Source organism: Apium graveolens, chromosome 2 (genome assembly GCF_009905375.1).
Source record: "Apium graveolens cultivar Ventura chromosome 2, ASM990537v1, whole genome shotgun sequence".
NCBI lineage: Eukaryota > Viridiplantae > Streptophyta > Magnoliopsida > Apiales > Apiaceae > Apium > Apium graveolens.
The window spans coordinates 317,437,862-317,459,423 of NC_133648.1; the positions used below are offsets into that span (position 1 = coordinate 317,437,862).

At 32.6% G+C, this 21,562-nt stretch overlaps 3 protein-coding genes across 3 annotated transcripts; 1 reads left to right on the forward strand and 2 right to left on the reverse strand.

Annotated features, from left to right (window-relative positions):
- The first annotated feature begins 409 nt into the window (after window positions 1–409).
- On the forward strand, window positions 410–4,619 carry LOC141708893 (uncharacterized). The gene is made up of 4 exons (XM_074512719.1): window positions 410–1,403; window positions 3,808–3,972; window positions 4,064–4,115; window positions 4,200–4,619. Exons 1-4 carry the CDS (start codon window positions 1,144–1,146, stop codon window positions 4,287–4,289), a joined length of 567 nt encoding a protein of 188 aa, XP_074368820.1. The 5' UTR covers window positions 410–1,143; the 3' UTR covers window positions 4,290–4,619.
- A 2,112-nt stretch (window positions 4,620–6,731) lies between these two features.
- LOC141708894 (ribosome biogenesis regulatory protein homolog) lies at window positions 6,732–11,442 on the reverse strand. The gene is made up of 8 exons (XM_074512720.1): window positions 11,253–11,442; window positions 10,236–10,386; window positions 8,969–9,020; window positions 8,758–8,886; window positions 8,404–8,521; window positions 7,424–7,607; window positions 7,214–7,327; window positions 6,732–7,115 (listed from the first exon to the last, which is right to left on the reverse strand). The coding sequence occupies exons 1-8, from the start codon at window positions 11,342–11,344 to the stop codon at window positions 6,951–6,953; spliced, it is 1,005 nt and encodes a 334-aa protein (XP_074368821.1). The 5' UTR covers window positions 11,345–11,442; the 3' UTR covers window positions 6,732–6,950.
- Window positions 11,443–16,088: 4,646 nt separating this feature from the next.
- LOC141708895 (uncharacterized) lies at window positions 16,089–20,000 on the reverse strand. Its single transcript, XM_074512721.1, has 8 exons — window positions 19,812–20,000; window positions 18,185–18,297; window positions 17,785–17,856; window positions 17,536–17,571; window positions 16,957–17,002; window positions 16,746–16,833; window positions 16,468–16,525; window positions 16,089–16,316 (listed from the first exon to the last, which is right to left on the reverse strand). The coding sequence occupies exons 1-8, from the start codon at window positions 19,888–19,890 to the stop codon at window positions 16,266–16,268; spliced, it is 543 nt and encodes a 180-aa protein (XP_074368822.1). The 5' UTR covers window positions 19,891–20,000; the 3' UTR covers window positions 16,089–16,265.
- Between the last annotated feature and the right edge of the window lie 1,562 nt (window positions 20,001–21,562).

Below are 21,562 nucleotides of genomic sequence, written 5' to 3' on the forward strand. Positions count from 1 at the left end.
ATGACCTTAAAACTCCCAAACAAAAAAATGAAAGGGATCGATGGCCGTAATTTTGAAAGTTCTCAAAAACTAACGCCAAACATGACCTTAAAACTCCCAAACAAAAAAACAAAAGGGATCGATGGCAGTGAGTATAACCTCCGGAGACATATATGACTTTAAAAGAAAACAAGTATAGATTTTTATAAATACAATGAGTCGTGTTTATATTTACAATTTTGCCCTTAAAATATTCCGGTATAAAATATTACAACCTCAAGGAAAATTTGTCTTACATATATATTTTATTCAAATATCAATACAAAAATAAACCAAAAGTGAGTAAAAACCAAAAAAGAAATATATATTTTATTCAAACAACAAACACAAAAATAAAACAAAAGTGAGTAAAAATAAAATACAAGGAAAGAGGTAAAATCAAAGACCAGCCAAGGTGTCGATTCATGACATTCTTGCAGGTACAATAACGAATCCGAGTGTTACTCAACTCATCTCTCTCTCTCTCTCTCTCTCTCTCTCTCTCTCTCTCTCATTTATATATTTATACACAAGAGTGTCCTGTAGTCCTGTACAGATCTTCTTGGTCCCCTTGGACAATACTCATTCATAATAATCCACTAATCTTAAATCTTAAAACCCATTTTATTTTATTTTATTTTATTACTCATCAGCCTTGTTTTATCAGTTACTCTTTTTTAACTCTTCTTGATTTGTTGTGATCAGTGAGAAAGTTTGAAGCTTTATTGATAAAGATTTCAAATTTGATTGTGGGGTTGCAAATTTTGAATTTGCATGATATGGGTTTTGTGTGAAATTGCCTAATTTGATGTGGGTTTTGTGAAAGATTTGATCTTGATTGAGTTTCGAGTATCGAAATGGTGGGTGTTTTTATATGAAGTTGTTGGGCCAATGGGCATTTTAGCTTTTAGGGTTATGATGATGAGTGTGTAATTTTGGGTTATAGTTGTGTGATTTGTGGTTTTTATTTATTGATAGTGTTTCGATTGTTTGATTATTCATTTGGAGCTAGGTGAAACAAATTTATGATTGATTGGGAAGTTTAGTTATTTAGTTGATAGAATAATTTTGTTGGATTGAAAATTCGAGATTTTGTTGATTCTTTGAGTTTCGCAATTTGGGGAAATGTCTGGTGGAACACCTACTGGAGGTGGATACATGAGGCAGAGACATAGCCAAGGATATACTTCTAGCGGCGATGATCTTGAGGATGATGCTTGTTCAAGGCCATCGACTCCTTTGGCACCCTCATTTCCGAGAACTAGGACATGGGTGGAAATTGTGGAAAATCTTCTTTGGCTTGCTTCTGCGGTTTTTATTGTTTACTATGGTGATCGGCGCTCCAACTTCATTTACCTTCTTTTGCATGATGATAGGATTAGAAGGTAATTAAATTTTCCAAGCTCGATCTTTCAATTGCTTGATGCTCTGTCAATATATTTTTTTCGTAGGTTACTATTTTTATGAATTGAATAATACATGTGTAGAATCTGCTGAAAAATGTATAGTGCAATGATAATTGAAGACCTGAGTTGCTTCATTTTGATAATCGTGAAGTCTGAGTATGGTATTTAAATTTTGGAAACTATAAGAAAGACGAGTGTGGACTATGACAGTTCTTAACAAAGCAAGTTTAACCTTGTAGTCTTTTGGTATGTGTCATGTAAAAAAGCTTGATTAGGATTTAGGAATTTTAAGCATATTACATATATATTGTTCACAGAATAGTTGGATGCGAGAATGACTGCTAAGAATTTTCATACTTTGAACACAGAAAATCGTAAAAGAAAGTGCCTTACAGTTTTCTGGTTTAGAAACACGCTGAGTACTTACATAAGGATCTGCAGATAATTGTGCTTCATCCATTAGTCTGTAAAATACTTGCAGCTTTACTAGAATATTTTAATGGACTTTAATTAAGTGTCTCCGTGTATATGATGAATTGGCACTTAAAGTTTTTCTGAATTGTTGTTGAGTGGTGAATGTATTTGTTACCTATAGTATGCCAAGATAGCATACTCTGTGTAGTAATTAGTCATGACACACTCCTTAGTAATGTTATATAACAGTTAGTAACATGGTACAATTATAGATTAAAAATTAATATTGTGTTCATTGAAAGGTTCAGAACATTGGGACATGATGAAAACTTTAGTGCCCACGTACCTTGTAATATTATACATCAATTCGATTATGTGTCATTTAGATAAATAGATTGTGAGGGTGTTTGGTTCATGGTTAATGAGCCCGGTTAACAGGAATTGGAATCTCAATCCCATGTGTTGGTGTTTGGGCTAGTAATTTGGCTGTATGGAATGGGAACCCCGTTCTTTTTAGGTGGGTAAATCATACGCCATTCACATGCCTTTCATTCCCATTTCCAGCATCCATCCAAATGCCCCCAGCATGTGTTTGAGAACTTAATAAGGACAACTTAACTACTATTGTATACCATAGTACAACAACCCAATGTGGACTTGTCCTGACAACCCAATGTTGGTATACATTAATTGGTGACTTGTCCGAAATACACTACTGTTGACTTGTCCTTATAATGGTCTCAAGCACACATAATCGATGTGCTTTCTGCACCTTATTGTTCGACGTCTTTGTCGAGGCCACAAACAAATTAACATAACTCGGGCAGTGCCGATGCCCTTAGAGGGGGGGGGGGTAGAAGGTATGACAACCCAAGTCCACAACCGAAGGATCGAAAAACCCTCCACTTGTTATTACAAAAGGGCTAGCAACTTAAGTCTACATTGGTTGTTGACTTGTCTTTATAAAGTCATTCAAACATACTAATTTAACCAATATGGGATGTTACAAACACCCCACCCACCTTATTGATTCAACGTTGCTTTTGATCCTACAAACCCAATATGTGTACCAAAGTTGCTAGGACTGGCCTGCGATGGTTGTCGGGTTGGGTATACATTGGGTTGTGGACTTGGGTTGTTATGTACCTGACTCCACTCTTTCAATTGATGTGGATTAAGGCTGCTGTGAAACCCCATTTAGTCATTGACCACGTTTTGAAGGAGTCTGAGGTAGTTATCATTGACTATATGTTAAGATCGGTATCTTGAGCGCTTTGTTGCCAACATTTATAAAATACATGAGAGGCATGGAGCTTTGCAATAATCTCCTTTTTGATTTAATTGTTTGATTGTGTTTTATTTATTTTCTCTGGAACTTAGAAATTGGTTTGTGGTTTAAGATCAAATGACTAGTCAACGAAAAGACATATGTGACTATTATCTGCCTGCAGCTTGTTTAACTTAGGGGAAAATAGGAAACCGTATATTTACAGGAATTCAAAGCATATTCACAAGGAAAACCTCAGTGCATAGTTGTGCAATACTTGTACTGTTGATTAAAGTCATGTAATGCAACTATGTTCAGTAGTTTCACAATGTCGTGGGAATGCAAAGCTTTGCTACTGTTTTTAGTAGTGTTGGCTCGGAATTGAATCCCAGTTTCTGCTTTTGACATTAAAACACCAATTGATTTTGTACGTTATTGGTTATTAATCTATTGTAGTTAATTTGTTGTCCATTAATGGGGTACATTTTTCATCTTAAGGCTCCTACTACCTAATTAATTTAATGAATGAGTATATGCGTGAGAATTTTTACTATACGAGCTATTATTAGTTGATAGGACTAACTATTACATAATTGTGTTTTATGCTTGTTTTTGCATGTATATGTTTACCTGTGAACTGAAGAGCCTCTTTTTGCTTGCAAGTTTATTTTCATTAATTTCCTCTTCATGTTCTTCATGCAGAATACCGTTATACCTTGGGATGTTGGGTGTCAGTTTGAACATTATTTTTTTCTTGTATACAAGCATGTTAATATGGGGTTTTAGAAAATCCAACGAGAAGTGGGAAATATCAAGTACAGCGGCTCTGCCTTTTATTACATTACTTGGGGCGATCTCATTTTGCTTGTAAGAGAAGTACAATGCTTTTCCCTTGTATTCTTCCCGTGTTGTCTTGTAAGACCTGTATTCTATTTTGAACTCTCTAAATATAATGCAGGTTCTGTTTTGCTTTGTGGCCGATATGGAGTTTCTTGACCCTGCCTCTAGTGGTAAATTACGTACTGTACACATGAATGCTTGTAAATTGTACACGTTTCCTTTGCAATGTGCCTTATCATTATTTTGCACTGCAGTTCTCGCTGTTCATGGCTGGCATGGTTATATTGCCATATTTTCTGCTTGGAACATTCAGACCACAAGCCGACACCCTGCGTATAGATTAAATTGTACTGGTTTAAGCCAAAGCGATATTATACCAGATAGAGATTTTTGATAGCATTGCTGCAGGATTGGAGCTTGTTCTCTGACATTTGACGCATGATAAGTGCCTGAGTACAAAATACAGACAAATTTGACGACCTGATTCAGTTTTGCTTTCAGATTATATCATTTGAAGAGTCATTAGTTTGGCAAAAAGAAATATGAAAATCTTGAATTAGAATAGCTGCAAATTCTTAGCTGAGAAATGGTTGTGTAAATGGTGTTTTAGTCCATTCACATTGCATGCCAATTTTTTTGGATGGTTTTGTACCAATATGATCTTTGTTGATATCCTCTTTGCTTGGAAATGATTTTTTTTACTTAATTATCTATAAGATGGAATGCAAATTGTGTACCAATTTTAGTTGTAAAAATTCTTTATCTTAACAGTATACAAAAGATTCTTTTTTTTTAATACATACATTAACTATAAAAATTTATAAGGAATGTGTTTAATATTTGATTTGTCAAAAAGAAAATTTAACATAATAATTAGTACATATGCAGAATGTATTTGAATCATAGTTGTATTTAGTACTAGTATTACATGTAAAATATTATATTTATTGTTAATTAATATTTTCATTTTTTAATTCTTTAATTCTCAACTAGGTTGTTACCAGTGTCATTAACCATATGGAGTAATTCTGTGGTTAGATATCCAGATACACAACTTTATTTTTGATTAACCATACTTGCATTACAAATGATTATCTCCACGATTGATGAGCAATGCTATATAGCCCGAAAATGTTCTCAATGACTCGTGACGTTATTTCATTCACAAGGAGTTCATTTAATTAATGATGAAACAACAGCACTACGACAACTCAATATTTGAGAACGTTTTTGGGAACGCTTTCGAGGACTGTAACATTTTCACAATTAATTCAATGCCTGGAAAAAAAAAGTGTAAAGTGTCCAGTAATTTGTTCTTCCAGCACACACACTAGGTGGCCAATGCCATTTGATATCCAGACATCCTCCTTAATCATCCTTGTATTGCTGTATAGTCATTTGTCACTATTGACCCAAGTATCAGCACCCACAGTGCCCAGTACATGTGTGAAGCTAGCATGTAGCAATTTGTTTCAGTGTACAGCTCTTGCAGATCCTTTTCAGATACCTATTATGAAACAATGTGAAACAATGTGTTACATTGGATACATGAGGTGTCTGTGCATCTAAAGCACAAGCTCCAGCTTCGAGTCTCTTGCGAAATCAATGTATGATTTTCAATCAATGACGATTTTCCTTGCATTGCTACGCATGAGCAGAGCACGCAGAGAGAACAAGTGATATATATTTAGAAATTTATAACTAAATAAAACAGACTATAACCGAACACGATTGAATAACTCAATTGGTTATGAACAGTGTGCTAAGAATTAATGTTTGATACATATAACATTGACCATAATGGAAAGATTTCAAGGAAAGATAGCATACAAGTTCTAGTCAGAGTCATAACCCGCATATAATATTTATCTTATGTACGACGTAACTATTATTTAAGGAAATTCGTTTGTTATTCAATTATCCAACCTCTAAAAATGAGGTTATACCTTTATATTTATTTGTAGTCCTAAATTGATGATTATTTACAAATGGGTTTTTTGGGTTTTTACACAAATATTATATAATCATTACAACTAAGTCTTTTTAGATTTTTCTCTTTAATCTAAGATCCAACATATGTAATCATCGATTTAACTATTATTGGAACACGGTACATTTATATTTTTCGAATAAATTAAATTATTCAGTAAATTCTGTACAAAATTTGTTATTAGTTGTTGTCTAAACATAGGGTGCACGCTTTCTTTTCTTATTTTATAATTGTGCACGTCATTGACATTGTACACTAGAGTTCGAACTTCCGATCATACTCCCTTTTATACATTACTTTTTGACACCCTTTTCAATACTCATTTAAAACATAATTCCACAATATTTTTTAAAACAAAAAAAAAATCTAAATAAAAGTTTCATGTTTAAACTTTTATTCAAAAAAAAATTTGAAAAAAACATTATCAAACCATACTTTATAGAAATTTCGAAATACGTGCAAATAATAACCGTAGAATCGAACGGGACGGAGTAATTCATAAAGAGTTCGAAGGAAGGGCGTCATTGGACGTTTGTACTGGTATTTCTTTCAACACTGTCGAGATGTAGCTCGAATTCTATAGCAAATTTAGGGATCGATTTGTGTGAAATATAAGTTAACTGACACACAGGAACAAGATTCTCGAGAAACTGTAAATATCTAAGACAGAACGATTCAATCATAAAAGCAAGCGTGATCCAGTGCACCATCGATCAACAAAGTGATATATGGGGTGCAGCATTTGATCAAACATCGGTTGCAACAGAGGTTGATAGTCGATACACACTCCCCGTAATAACTGTGTAACTGTTGTGTTTAAATTCAACAAAATCAAATAACAAAATATTTGAAAGTTGTGTTTGCTCTTCTTCCTCGACATTATGATTCAGTATCATGACATAATTCTTACGGGGCAGTGACAAACAACACATCTTACAATATATTAAGCTTATCTTCTTCTTGATTGACAATTGCTTACTCTTAACAAAAACTTCATAATACCTCATACTTAAATTCATTTTGACTTCCCTTTAAATGATGATGATCCTCCTTTCTTTGACATTTTCTTGTAAGGGCTTTTCTTGGCGTTCGATTTGCTTGAGGTTGACGAGGTTTTTCCTTGATCCTTCCCTTGATGTTTCCGCTTCTTGTCCTTCTTCACATTGTAAAAGTTGACGGCCTAGATTAAGAAAATAACACCTTAGTCATTATGTAGAAAAGATGCACAAGTCCAATTCAGCGCAGTCCCCTGGAAAATCTGTTGAACGTATCAAATACCTTGCCAACATCGAGTATGTTGTGTGAATTCGCTGACAGTAACTTGTTCAAAATCTTATCAGTTTGTTGTCTTTCTAATGATCCCATTCCTGATCCTTCCACCACTGGTAAGAACTGAAAACCAAATAAAGCAAGAAAAAAGTGCATCAGAAATTTACAGCAGTAGATGCATAAAATGAAAATGGATAAGAATGTAAGGGGCATAGATACCTTTCTATACTTCTTGTCATGTTTTAGTGGTTTCTCTCCTGCCAATTTCTTGTCAAACTTACCGCCACTTGCGGTTGCAGTTGCAGCCATACCAGCAACATTCCCTAATTCATCCTTGCTAATTTTTTTAGGCGCAACTTGTGTTCCTGTTATAGGCAATGAGGTGGCAGCAAGTTGGACATGGCTGCAGAAGAAACCTTATTTAGATACTGTATAACATATCAAAAACAACAGATACTATTATTTTCTTGGTATGCTTATGAAATATATTATCAGATAAATAAATACATGAACAAACAGGACCAGGCATGTGATGCTTTCTCCCAAGAGAGGGAAAATTGTAAAAGCATGTAATGAGTAAAAAATTCACTCAAAATCCCATCACTGAATTGAAAACAATGACAAAAGCTACTGGAAAAAACAGAGCGTATGGGCAAAGAAACAATTTTTATATTCTAAGCGTAGAGAACTGAACTACAAAATAAAAAGTCGTGAGGTTTGCTCAAAAATTGTTATTATCAGATACGTAGATATGGGGTCAGGCATGTAATGGTTCACTAATACAAGAGAGGGGAACTTCCAAGAAAATTATTACAGAAAGTACACATAAGTTGAGAAATTTATAAATTTATATCCAAGCAAGGTAAAAAAAAATTGACAAACTAATGGCAAAAACAACAGGTACAAGCAAAAAAATCAGTTTTTCAGTACTAATATGTGGACAAGTGGACTAATCACACATAAGTCATTAGCTGACAGCAGACATATTGAATAACAGACCTGTTCATCTATCACATGCAGTTGAAATAGTTTCAGGAAAAAAACATACATGTTTAAATTGATGCGACTCAGAACTGAATTACAGTTAAAGATATTTTGACAAGCAATCATCACGGTAAAATCCCTCAGCCATCCAATAAAAAAGATGGCAGCTTTAAAGAAAACAAGTTTAACCTAAAAAAAGGGTCAAGATGATAAACCTTGGCAGGGCACCAACTTTTGCAGCATCTTTCAAATTATGCAAGCGGTTTTTCTCTTGCTTTTCTACACGTTGCTTCTTATCTGCACGTCTCTTGGCAAAAGGATCCTGTCCCGGCTCTGTATGATAATGGTTTATTTAAACACAAGAGACTGGATATAATAAGCAAAGATACGAGAATATTACATTTGGTCTAAGAGAGGAAGATAGCATCTCTGATCAATTCTTTACTGGTTAATTAAAAGATGCTACTTTTTAATTCTTTTTCTCTATTTTGAGGAATCTGAAAGATACCACTTATAATAACTTATTCATATATAAGACAAATAAAATTAAAGTAGTGAGTAAATTATACCATCAGTCATCTTTGCTTCAATAATTGGAACATCATTGTCATCATTTACACGATCATATCCATAACGGCGCTTCCAGGTACCAGTTTGTTCATCAAACACTTGCTTATCTTTCTTGTAGTTTTTAATGCCTGCGATGTCCAAAAACACAACATACTTAAGTATATCAACCAACAACCACAGCTCTGTGGAGTAATATTGTTATCAGCTAACCTTTCTTTTGGGCAAACGCTTCCCATTTTGTGGGAGGTCTGGGCTTCGGGAGCTGTATCACACAAGGCAAGTTCAGTTATGCAAATAATTTAGCATTTTCCCAAGAAATATTACAACTCACAAGTATCCTGTTATTTCAAATGCAAGCACGGAAGCATATATTTAGATCTCTCGAGTTCTATATGTTTTTCTAAACTTTTTCAGTAACTTGTTTTTAGTTGTTTGGATATTAAGATCTCTATCTCTCTCTGAGTAATTACTGATTCATATATAACAGCCAACTAGGGCAAATTGCATGAACCCATTTCTCATCATTAAAGTGTTGCACTTGCACCCAGGATTGTAACAACATCCTTGTGGCGTCCATATGGCGTCGATAAGCGCCCTCCTCGACAAAGTAAAGACTGACCTGTTTGGGCTTTACCCGATCCAGTGACCAACCCCTGAGTTGCATATAAATTGGTAAACGCCTCCAGAATTCAAAGTCCAAACTTAGGTGTTCCGGCTAGATCGTAGATGTTGAAATAGAGGAATAACATATTCCTATTGCTTATTTAATAGCCTCCAAAGGTGCAAATGTTGTTAGAGATGATTTGGTGCTAGATGAATACATCTGACTTGCCAACCAGTATCCACCGCCTAGTTAAATTTGTTAGTTATTATTTTACTTTATTTTGCTAATGCCCCACCTAGTTGAAAGTGTTATACTTAAACTTTTAAGACCTGACTTGTGACTTGCACGTTTTGGGCACCATACGGGACGCCAGGACGCCGTATTGTGTGAAGGTGAGTCGCGACACCACATCAACCTCGGTTGCACCAATCACTTAAGTGTCATTGTAAACTACCATTTGGCACCTATAAATTCATATAGACACTCAAAATATATGCATCATTTACAGGACACTTAACAAGTTCATTCATCCATCCTGATATAACGAACGCCAAAGAGAACCCGGCAGGTAGCTGATACTTTACGAAAAAACTGTCTTTAGTTAATAAGACAATGCAATAGGTGCCAAAAGTTTAATCAAATGGTGTGGTTAATAATGATCTAGAAGTGGTCTAATTTATTGACCTTCTTGTGTTTAAAATTCGTACATAAGCCACTGCCACATCATCACTCGGCACCCAGTTTCATTAATGTTTAGGAACTTCTACTATTGATCATCTTAATATCTAGCAAGAACCAGTTCGCATATGCAGAAACATGTAAACAATTACAAGAAAGAAGGTATAAATGCGAAAGTAAATAAGAACACCATACCGGCTTCTCTCTTGGCAATCTAGTTGTTGGTGGAGGCAACCTAACAATAGGCCCATCTCGATCTTCAGTTGAAGTTAAGCTAAAAAGAGAATCTGCAATAGCTTGAACTAACTTGGTACCTTGTTGTATACTCTCCCTTACTAGCTCCTCCCTAAGTACACATCAAACACACAAAACCATAGCTCAACTTAATTCCATTCTAAACAAGACACCCAATTTGCAAAAAAAAAAAAATTATCGAAAAACAATATTACCCAAAAAAAATTAAAATTATAAGCCAAAGACATCTCATAACCACGTAAATAAACCTTAAACAACAAAAAACAAATCCATACACACAAACGCATCAAGAATTCAAACCAAATAAATAAAAATGGTACCTTTACAATACAAACCAGTACAAGAAATAAAATATGCATCTAAAAATCGAAAACCCCACATACCCAGAAGCTCAAATACTTATACAAGTCACCAATGTATATAAAATTAATAGATACATACACAAAAATTCATCAAGAAATCAAATAAATAAATAAAAATGGTACCTTTACAATAAAACCAGTCCAGGATTTATAATATGCATCTAAGAACAAAAACCAAACATACCCAGAAGCAAAAATCTTTAAAATTCAATAAATTTACATAAAATTTATAATTTCATACACGAAAACTCATCAAGAATTCAATTAAATAAATAAAAATGGCATCTTTACAATAAAAACCAATCCAAGATATAAAATATGCATCTAAGAACAAAAACCAAACATACCCAGAAGCAAAAATTCTCAAAATTCAATAAATTTACATAAAATTTATAAATTCATACACATAAACTCATCAAGAATTCAATTAAATAAATAAAAATGGCATCTTTACAATACAAACCATTACAAGATTTATAATATGCATCTAAAAGCAAAAACCAAACATAACCAGAAGCAAAAATCCTTAAAGAAGACAATAAATGTACATAAAATTGAATAAAAAGGACATGTATATGTATATGTATGTCTAAACCTGGTAGGTGGGGAAGAAAACTGAAAGTGAGGATCAAAAGCCATTAAATTTCCAAGATCAACCTCGAAGCTGCTATTACTTTGCTCACCCATGGCTGTGATAATTTTGAAAAATATCAAAAGGGTTTATGAAGGTGGTTTATCTGGTGATATATGTCTGTGGTTTTAGGGTTAAGGAACACTGGGAGACGGCTGACCTAAATTTTATTTATTCGGCATCTTTTTTTATATAATTTGATTTCAAGTTTTAATTTTCTAATAATTAAAATGCAATCCATTATGTATCCCATCAATAAGTACTATATATGTGACCGTTTAGGAAATCTTAAAATAACTAACTTATAACTTAAAATGAATAAGTGAATTATAAGTGAAAAGTAGAAAAATACTTATAAGTTAAATAAGTGTTTGGATAATTTTATTTATAAGTCAGATTGTTTTTCTTAAATGAACTAAAATAAATAAATATTTAATATAATTATTTTAATTCTTGAATTTTAAGTTTCGCTAACATTTAAAAATATATATTTTAAAACCGAGGTTAATAAATAAGCAAAACTTATCTACTTATAAGTTATAAATTCAACTTATAAGTTGGGTCGACAAACACTCGTTACGGACTTATAAGCCATAAGTAGCTTAGAGCAAGTCCAATAGTGTTCTAGTGGGTTCCTTATAAATATTATAAAATATTAGCTTTTAGTGATTTAAGACGTGATTTTGAAATTGAACTCAAACAATGATCCTTATCTTCATTTTTTATTGATATTATATTAATAAATTTGAAAATATATGGACAAAAAGTGAAAGAAATAGAGAGAAAAATAAAAAGAAGAAAGAGAGATAAATTTTTATTGCTAAAAGTGTTATAAGGGAGCACTAGAAGTTCCTTAAAGATAAAGAAGGAATGCCATGTTTTAGTGTTTTAACTGTTGGAATACCATTTTTTGTCAAAATCCTTATAATTGAATTTAAGAGCTCATATAAGTGTGTTGTTGGACTTGCTCTTATAAATAACAGTGTTCTAGTGGGTTCCTTATAAATATTATAAAATTTGAACTTTAACTCCAACAGTGATCCTTATCTTCAATCCTTATTAATATTATATTAATCAATTTGAAAAGATATGGACAAAAAGTGGAAGAACGAGAGAGAAAAGTAAAAAGAAGATAAGGGACCATATCTTTTAGCAATAAAAAATTCATCTCTTACTTTTTTCTCTCTCTTTCTTCCACTTTTTGTCCATATATTTTCAAATTTATTAATATAATATTAATAAGGAATGAAGATAAGATCATTGTTGGAGTTCAATTTCAAAATCATGTCTTAAATCACTAAGAGCTAATATTTTATAATATTTATAAGAAATCCACTGTAACACTATTGGACTTAAGAGAGATAAAGAAGGAAGACCATGTTTTAGTGATTTAAGAAAGCACTAAGACACTGTGAGAGCACCATTTTTTGTCAAAATCCTTATAATTGAATTTAAGAGCTCATATAATATAAGGGAGTTGTTGGACTTCCTCTAAGTGAGGTGCCAAACTGGCCCTATATCTACTACGGACTTTGGCCCGAGTTACGTAACTTATTATCCGACATTTTGAAAATGTAAAAACTAAATAATCACCCTTTTAATTATATTATCAAACAACAAATGTGTAACTAAACACAATATCGTATTCTGGAATGATCATTCTCTTAATTATATTGATGAACAATTAAAAAACATATAGATAAACCAAAAAAATATGATCGTGATATGCAAAAAAAACTACAGCAACTATTACTTTGTAAACACTTGAACATTAATGAAAAGATTTTGTTCTCCGAAAAGTTTTGAGCGTTACAAAATATGTACTTAAATTTTTAATGGTTACATGTGTTCTATGGATCATAAGAAGATGCTCCAATAAAAATGGGAAAACTTTGTTCAGTAGTGTAGTATAACATGTACATTACCTCACTTATTTTCCTTAATAGGTGTAGGTACTCGCAAAAATGTTGATCGCGTTTCACACGCTTATTATCCATCTTTTTTACACCGCAAATAAATTGTCACAAAAAATGGGATAAAGCAAACAAAGACGTTGAGATGAATCATAATTTTATTCGCGATATGTAATGTAAAATATTATCTGAAATGGTGTTCTTGAGTTCTTCAACTAATCTGAAAATTAAAGTCCCGTTTAAAGGCGTTAGGGAGCTCCAAATCACAATTTCCGGTAACCAAACTAAAACCCCAGTCAAATTCTACCTATTTCCTAACCTCATATTATACGATTGGTAATTTTCAATTTTTAGTCGAATTAAGGCTTTAGTTTTAAGTATATTTTTCATTGATTTTGTTTACGGATATTGATAGATGATTTAATTTGGAGTCTATACATGTGATTTTTTGATTGTTCGGTTTTGATTTGTCATCGTCGAAAAATGACTTTTTCTTGGTGTTCTTCGATTGTTGATGTTGAATGAAAACGAAGCAAAAAATCATGTGACACGGGCTGTTTTTGACAGAATCGGGTGACCTTGCCGGATTTTTCGCCGGTGACCAAATTTTACTATGCATGGTTTTTTATTTTTTAACGTTTGCTTAAAAAATTTTTTTTAACAGAACACCAAGTCGATCCTAGTATTTTAAATAATTTTTTTAGTTTTTTTTAAAATTTGTCTACTATTTATTTATTTTTATTTTTTTTTGCCAAATTTAAAGCAGATTTCATTAATAACTTAAAAGAGATTCAATCGGGACAAACCCCCAACTGATCATGCAACCAGGTTGAAAAACAAATAGAGCTAAATAATTAGCCATTTTGTTTCCGGATTGCTTAACAAACTGAATACAAATATTCTGAAAATTAAAAATGAAGGTAATGGTTTCCCGGACAATCCAGCACGCATCTCCCCCGAAAACAGTAGTTTCACAATTGACCCTCACATTAATTCGATTGATATTGCAATGTTCAGAGGACTCAGTTGCAACAACGGAGTTTATAGGCCTCATATTATGAACAAATATTTTTTGTGAGAGGTGAGCACATGTGATTTTCACCACTGTTCCAAACGCACCCCAGCTATCTACCTGCCGGACACCGGCTATAGACCTGCCGAAAGTGTTGTTGATACGAGATATCCTGATCTCCCAATACACCATCCAATTCATTTTCAACACAACCACGACATCACACAAAGCGAGACACATCGCATAAAGCGAGACAATCAAACACACAAATAATAACTTAAACATAACAATACGAAAAAACCCAAAATTCAAAAATCTCGGAATAACACCAAATTGTAATATGTTGTTAGACCAGAGATTTTGAATTCAAAAACTGAATTTTATTATAAAATCCAAGCTCTTACCTTAGTAGATCTGAAAACTAAAGTGAAAAACTGTAATGGATTTTTCGAGTTTTGTAAAACAAATCTCGATTTTATTAAAGAAAAAGTGAATAAAAGAAAAAGATGAAGATGAATATGGAAATAGAGATAGGTAGAAAGGGGAAAAAGAAGGTAGGGCGGCTAGGGTTAGGTGAAGCTAAGACGGCCGACTCTCATGCGAGAAATTTTTTATATTAATAGGTAAATTTCTATTTATTTTTATTTAAATCAAATAAAACAATCAAAAAATAAAAAATAAATAGTTGATAAAATTTTAAAAATCTAACAATATTATCTAAAATAGTAGAAATCGGAACCTTTCATTTGGATGTAATATCATTCACAAAAAATATGCGAAACTCAATATATAATACTTTTATGATTTTTGACTAACGATATAGTGATAATTTTGATATAAATTTTCAAATAATTGACTTATTTGAGTCCGTTTTTTATCGGTAACTCACTTATACATTTGGACAGACTAAGTGACCTAATTGATAATTAACCCTTATTTTTTGTGTGTATATAAATACATGATTTTTAGCATGTGTAAGTCAAAAATGCGAAATGGTACCATTCATAAAAGCAAAAAACGGAGAAAAAATTACAAAAATAGCCGATTTTTGAAAAAATTTAACAAAAATAGCCATTCTGAAAAAAGTGGTCAATTTTGGCCGATTGAATACTCCACTGTCAGTTGGGTATCCCAATTTGTATAAGATATTCCACTGATAGTTGGGTATTTCATATATGGGATACTCCACTGCCAGTTGGGTATCTTATATAAAGTGGATACTCCACTGACAGTTGGGTATCCCATCGGTCAAAATTGGCCAACTTTTCAGAAATTTGTTATTTTTGTCAATTTTGTGTAGAAATAGACTAAATTTGTCCTACACCCAAAAACGGAAGGGTCCTATTAGTAATTTTCCATATTATTACATAAAGGTTTTACTGTAGCGCAGATATTCTAGACGTTCTATGATTCTGTCAGACAGTCACCTTGAAAATGTGAGATGCAAAATTTTTTTTTACTATGTTTTTTTCCCTTGAGGTGTTTTTGTTTAATTTTTAATGACGGTTAGAATTGAAATTTGCAACCTGTGTTCCCTTCAAAGCTCTCTTTTTACCAGCAGCTTCTTCTTATGTCCATGTTTCTGAGTAAACATGTGACCGCAGAATCATGTGCAGCATATCGATGTATGTACAGAATGTCTTTTCCAGATTGTCGTCAATATTACATTAGGAAGAGGCTATGAACAACTTCCTCGTATTGTGTATAACTGTGAATCCAGTCCGCAAGTAATGCAACAATGGTCAACCTAGTTAGCTGGTTTGTTAAAGCAGTGACTAAATGCCTGCCAACAAACCAGTGACTAAATGCCTGCCTATCAGTTCGACAACTGTTAAAACTAAAAACCGCGTAATACTGCATGTACGCTTAAGAATATAGTCTCAAGAGTTAACGTTTTCTATTTAATCAAGTAATTGTTTTACAGATGGATGGCCTGACAAGTATCTGTTCAACTCTACGCATTACAATTAGTTTTTGGTGTACAGCCAACCTAAATCCAACCCTGATTAATGATTACAGCCGTCGTGAGGTTTCACATAGATGACCTGATACCTACTCTTTTGAAGTAATAACAAGCAGGCCCAGAGCCCCGATCAATATGTACTGCAAAAGAACAGAAAGTGAATTTGTAATCATAGTTAGCTTCTCCGCGCATTACTAACATTCACTAGAAGATGTAAAAATCAGCTATATTTAATTCTTGCGAAGATAAATAAAACTGAAAACAATGTGTCCGGAACTTGAAGAATCAAACCTTAATTATAGGCTTTTCAGTCATTAAAATTGTTACCCAGCCAACATACGGCAAGAACCTGCACCATGAAGTCCCAGGAGAAATTAAATTAATATCAGATTAAAAAAAGATGCCTTTTGTTTTTAGGCAACCACAATCTTTATATGCTACTGCCGGAAAACAGACTGTCCAGTTACATACTTGAGGTAGAGCTGAAGTGAAAAGTAGATAATCATCTGACATTATTTAAAACATGATCAAGTTCTAGAATAAATGGATAATTGAGAACAAATATTTACCCGACAGCTCTTCCCATGATATGATGTCTTTGCAACCAGAGCTGACCCTGAGCATACAAAAGTCGGTCATCTCCAAAATTATTGTCACCTGATAACACAAGAACGTGAAATGGGAGGTAAATGAATAAATATTTGATACTCTACTAATAAATTGCATTCTAATCACAAATTCTGCTTGAAGTTCTTTAAAGATAACTGAAGGATTTGGTACCTTTGGTGAGGACCTCAACTTCTCCGGTATCTGGGCGTTCGTGTACCTGCATAATAAATAAAATAAATTGGTAGAGCCCAGAATTAAAGGCAGAGACACATGTTTAAAAGGTTTAAATGGTGTTCAATAAAGTGCAATATCCATTTAAGATTGACGAGGGCCTTGTGTAGAATATAAATTTAAATGTATGTACGGTTAACAAAAGAGAGCTTGTATATGCAACATGGATGCAGATAATTTATAACTACGTTCACTTGTTATTTCTTAACAGAGATATCTCCCAGAGACCCGGTCATTGTTGATTAGCTATTCAGCTCTATCCTCAACCCGCTCTTGGGCTATTATATTCGGATAAGGTTCCGAAGAAGAAAAGTCATGACCAGAAAAATTTAACATGTAAACTATTTAACATAATGCACCATGAATTTAGTCTAAAGTAAAACATATTTATGTGGCATGCATCGTCAGTAGTCAGTGTCTCATATTTACATTAAGAACCTCTTGGTCTCAGTCATCAAATGACAGGTAAAGTAGGCAAGCATAAAGTATAATACAAAATAAGGTATTCAAATTGCTCACCTTGATAACTCGGTGGACAATAGGAATTTCACGACCCTGCAAGGAAAAAAAGATGCAAGGTAAAATCATTGAAAAAGGATTGGCAACAAGATGGAAAGATCTTAAAAACAATCAACCAAAACATAAAAATAACTCTTATATAAATTCTAAACAACTATGACAAGATAAACAAACAGTTGAGAATTGAGATGTTTCTAGCAAATGAATCATGCACATAAAAAAGTATATAAGCAGTATGGTAGCACCTACATCAATATTGAACACCACAATTTCTCCTGCACGAATAGGATCCTTGCTCATATGCAAGAATAAAATGTCGCCCTGTGAGACAAGTATAGAGTTAGCTATATATGTGTAAAGTGTAATATAAAATTATATAAGAGAAAAACGATCCACATAGATAAAGAGATTAAAAAAAATCTATTCATGTACTCTTTCATGGATGTTCAGTCACACCAGACAAGAAACAACAACTAAAAAAATAACAGTCAATATGGATTTGGAAATATTAATTCACATAGTCCAAGTCAATTACTATAACCTTCTTATAACTGACATCTCTTTACCTCTTACCATTCAGTGAATAAGTAAAAAACAGCGTCAGTTTCTGAAAAACTTTACAAAGCAAATATATTCACGAAGTACTCACTCTTTTAAATCCAGGTTCCATGCTTCCAGAGAGCACGACAACAACAGGTGACTCGCTACCAGTTACACACATCAATCCTTTCCATATAATTAAAGCCGATGTGACAATCATGCCTGACAGTATTGCACAGGAGATTAGTCAGTCCACTTCCACCACATGCATACAAAAGATACCAAAAAACAATAAAGATTCATCTCTTATTCCCTTCTACAAAAAAGTTTCTCAACAGTCGCAGGAACTCGAATACTATATTAACCCTCAGAAGAAATACCTACTTATGTATTGTCAAATGTCAATCATCATCTTGATGAAAACAAACAGAAAGCATATTTTTCTTTTTCTTTTTCAACGGAAACGAATATGCTATTTAGTTTGTAACTTGTAAGGAAATGAAACAGCATTCCACATCCCTACTACTATTATATCGACAACTAGTCACTATCCTCGTCATTCAATTATCCCAATTCACACAAATTTACATTATCAACTATATCTCAATACCACTAACCACCAGTCATTCCTACTTAATTACTCCATAATTGTGTTCACAATTTTCATTCTGGATAACAAACTTCCCAGCTACATTCTCCGTAATCGAAAAATAAACAAATTTCCAGGTCCTGACTAAAATCATAACAAAAACATGTAAACAATGGACATCATATAATTTAGTAAAATTAAGAATGCATATGTTATTGAATAATTGTATCTACAAATTGCAATAAAAACGAAACAGCATTTCACATCCCTACTACTATTATATCGACAACTAGTCACAATCCTTGTCATTCTATTATCCCAATTCACACAAATTTACATTATCAACTATATCTCAATGCTGCTAACCACCAGTCATTCCTACTTAATTACTCCATTATTGCGTTCACAATTTTCATTCCGGATATCAAACTTCCCAGAATAAACAAATTTCCAGGTCCTGACTAAAATCATAACAAAAAAACGTAAACAATGAACATCATACAAATTAGTAAAATTAGGGAAGCATACGTTATTCAATAATTGTCTCCACAAATTGCAATAACAACAAACCAGCATTCCACATCTCTACTACTATTATATCGACAACTAGTCACAATCCTCGTCATTCTATTATCCCCAATCACATAAATTTACGTTATCAGCTACATCTCAATACGACTAACCACCGGTCATTCCTACATATAGTATTCCTTATTCGTATTCACAATTTTCAGCTACATTCTTCGTAATTCTCGTCATTCTATTATCCCCACTCACACAAATTTACATTATCAGCTACATCTCAACACGGCTAACCACCGGTCATTCCTACATATAGTATTCCTTATTCGTAAATTCGTAATTCACAATTTTCAGCTACATTCTTCGTAATCCGAAAACAACTACATTTCCATTACGGATACAATTATCATCATACTACCTAATAAAAATTAGGGATGAATACGTAATTTAATAACAATGTAATCAATCACCCCCTAAATTTAAACTAAAATGAACTATTTCGATATTCGAAAATAACCTAAAACACATATACTTAACATACAAACAGAAGCACAAAAATTAAATTAAGATATATTTAAAATAGCAGGCGAATAATCGAATCGAGACGAGTCGAGTCGAAACGAACCGAGACTAATGGCTTGAGTGAAAAGCTGCCTCAACTGAATAGATTTAATTGAATCTACTTGCTCTCCGATCCACCCCATCTTTTTCCGATTTAATCGCCGTCTAATTGTAAATAACAAATATTACCCGAGTCCACCGTCCTTCTACTGTATACTCGGTTCGGGTTTTGAAACTAGCTTTCTCGTAGATTGTGCGGGTTGAATGGTCCGGTTAATATCTAGTTTATTCGAAATTAATGTGTTAGTTTATTAAAAAAATATTTTCATTAAATATTAAATAAAATATTATATATTACTATTTTTATAATATGAAAAAAATTAATTTCTTGTATATGTTAAATAAAGGGTGAAGGACAAATTTAACCTATTTTTACACAAAATTGACAAAAATAACCGATCTCTGAAAAGTTGGTCAATTTTAGCCGATGGGATACCCAACTGTCAGTGGAGTATCCACTTTATACAAGATACTCAACTGGCAGTGGAGTATCCCATATATGAAATACTCAACTACCAGTGGAGTATCTTATACAAATTGGGATACCCAACTGACAGTGGAGTATTTATTCGGCCAAAATTGGTCACTTTTTTCAGAATGACTATTTTTGTTAAATTTTTTCAAAAATCGGCTATTTTTGTCATTTTTTCTTCAATAAAGGTCATATAAATTTTTTTTACAAATTTTAGTTGAAATTTTACAAAATAGTAAATTAATAAAAAAAATAAAAAAATGAGTGAGTATTAGAATTACTGATGATTAAAAATGGGGAGCAGAGAGAATAAGTGGAGATTAATAAGTGAAAAATGGAGGATGAGAATTAATGAATAGAGAGAGAAGTCGAGTGTGAAATGGAAGATTTTAATTTATAAAATAATAAAAAAATGAGATTAAATGAGAAATTAATATATAAGTAAATATAATATTATCGTATAATAATAGCCGACACACCAGCAAGGATGACATCAGATTTACTATGTTTTAGTATCGTGTAATAATAGTTTTGTAACTTTGTTCTTTAATTTGTTATATTAAATAAAATTCTAACTTAATTTAAGTCATGTTTTTTGTTTTAAAAAATTATCATATTAAAAATATTTTTTCAATTTATGACCAAATTATCAAAACATCTCATTTTGGTGCTTCATGTGCCAAAAATGTTGTTTGGTAGTAAGTTCGTCTAAATCCGCCCCAAACACGTGTCAATTATGCGTAAATATTATTTCTTATTAGTTTTGTATAAAGTATAAAATATTTATCGAATAAACACATAAAATATGATTCTTTTAGGAAATCCGTCTGAAATACATGTCTAATATAGGTAATTATTATTTTCCATTAAGCTCCAATTTAAAATATATGTCGAATTCGCATGATAAAGATGGATAAATTATTTACTCTGTCCGATAATTATCTTTGCCTTCATATAAATTCAAACCATTTTGTACGTTGTTATATAATTTGCCCATTTTCTATAAAAATATTTATATAATAGAACATTTTAAATTATTTATCAGAAAATTAACGTATTTTTTGTTCTTATTCCAACTCACTTGACACCAAATAAAATTACAATTTTAATCGAATGGCCCAAGCTGTGCTACCACGCTTGAAAGAATTCCTCGTTTTTTTTTGTTTTTTTTCCTTTTCTCATTGTTGCTGAACGAAGGATTTCCGCTTAACATAAAGTGCATGTAAACATTAATTTTCCCCGCATAAAAAGAGGCCCAGAAATATTATACTTCAACAATGGCG

What these genes read in the sequence shown, in the direction of transcription:
- LOC141708893 (XM_074512719.1), top strand. Translation starts at nt 1,144, where the DNA reads ATGTCTGGTGGAACACCTACTGGAGGTGGATACATGAGGCAGAGACAT. An exon ending in GGGGCGATCTCATTTTGCTT is followed by an intron (nt 3,973 to 4,063) that starts GTAAGAGAAGTA and finishes AATATAATGCAG; the next exon opens with GTTCTGTTTTGCTTTGTGGC. An exon ending in TCTTGACCCTGCCTCTAGTG is followed by an intron (nt 4,116 to 4,199) that starts GTAAATTACGTA and finishes TTTGCACTGCAG; the next exon opens with TTCTCGCTGTTCATGGCTGG.
- LOC141708894 (XM_074512720.1), bottom strand. Translation starts at nt 11,344, where the DNA reads ATGGGTGAGCAAAGTAATAGCAGCTTCGAGGTTGATCTTGGAAATTTA. An exon ending in TGAAGCAAAGATGACTGATG is followed by an intron (nt 8,522 to 8,757) that starts GTATAATTTACT and finishes ATTATCATACAG; the next exon opens with AGCCGGGACAGGATCCTTTT. An exon ending in AAAGTTGGTGCCCTGCCAAG is followed by an intron (nt 7,608 to 8,403) that starts GTTTATCATCTT and finishes TTTCTTCTGCAG; the next exon opens with CCATGTCCAACTTGCTGCCA.
- LOC141708895 (XM_074512721.1), bottom strand. Translation starts at nt 19,890, where the DNA reads ATGGGGTGGATCGGAGAGCAAGTAGATTCAATTAAATCTATTCAGTTG. An exon ending in CACTCAAGCCATTAGTCTCG is followed by an intron (nt 18,298 to 19,811) that starts GTTCGTTTCGAC and finishes CAATACTGTCAG; the next exon opens with GCATGATTGTCACATCGGCT. An exon ending in TTGTCCACCGAGTTATCAAG is followed by an intron (nt 17,003 to 17,535) that starts GTGAGCAATTTG and finishes TTTATTATGCAG; the next exon opens with GTACACGAACGCCCAGATAC.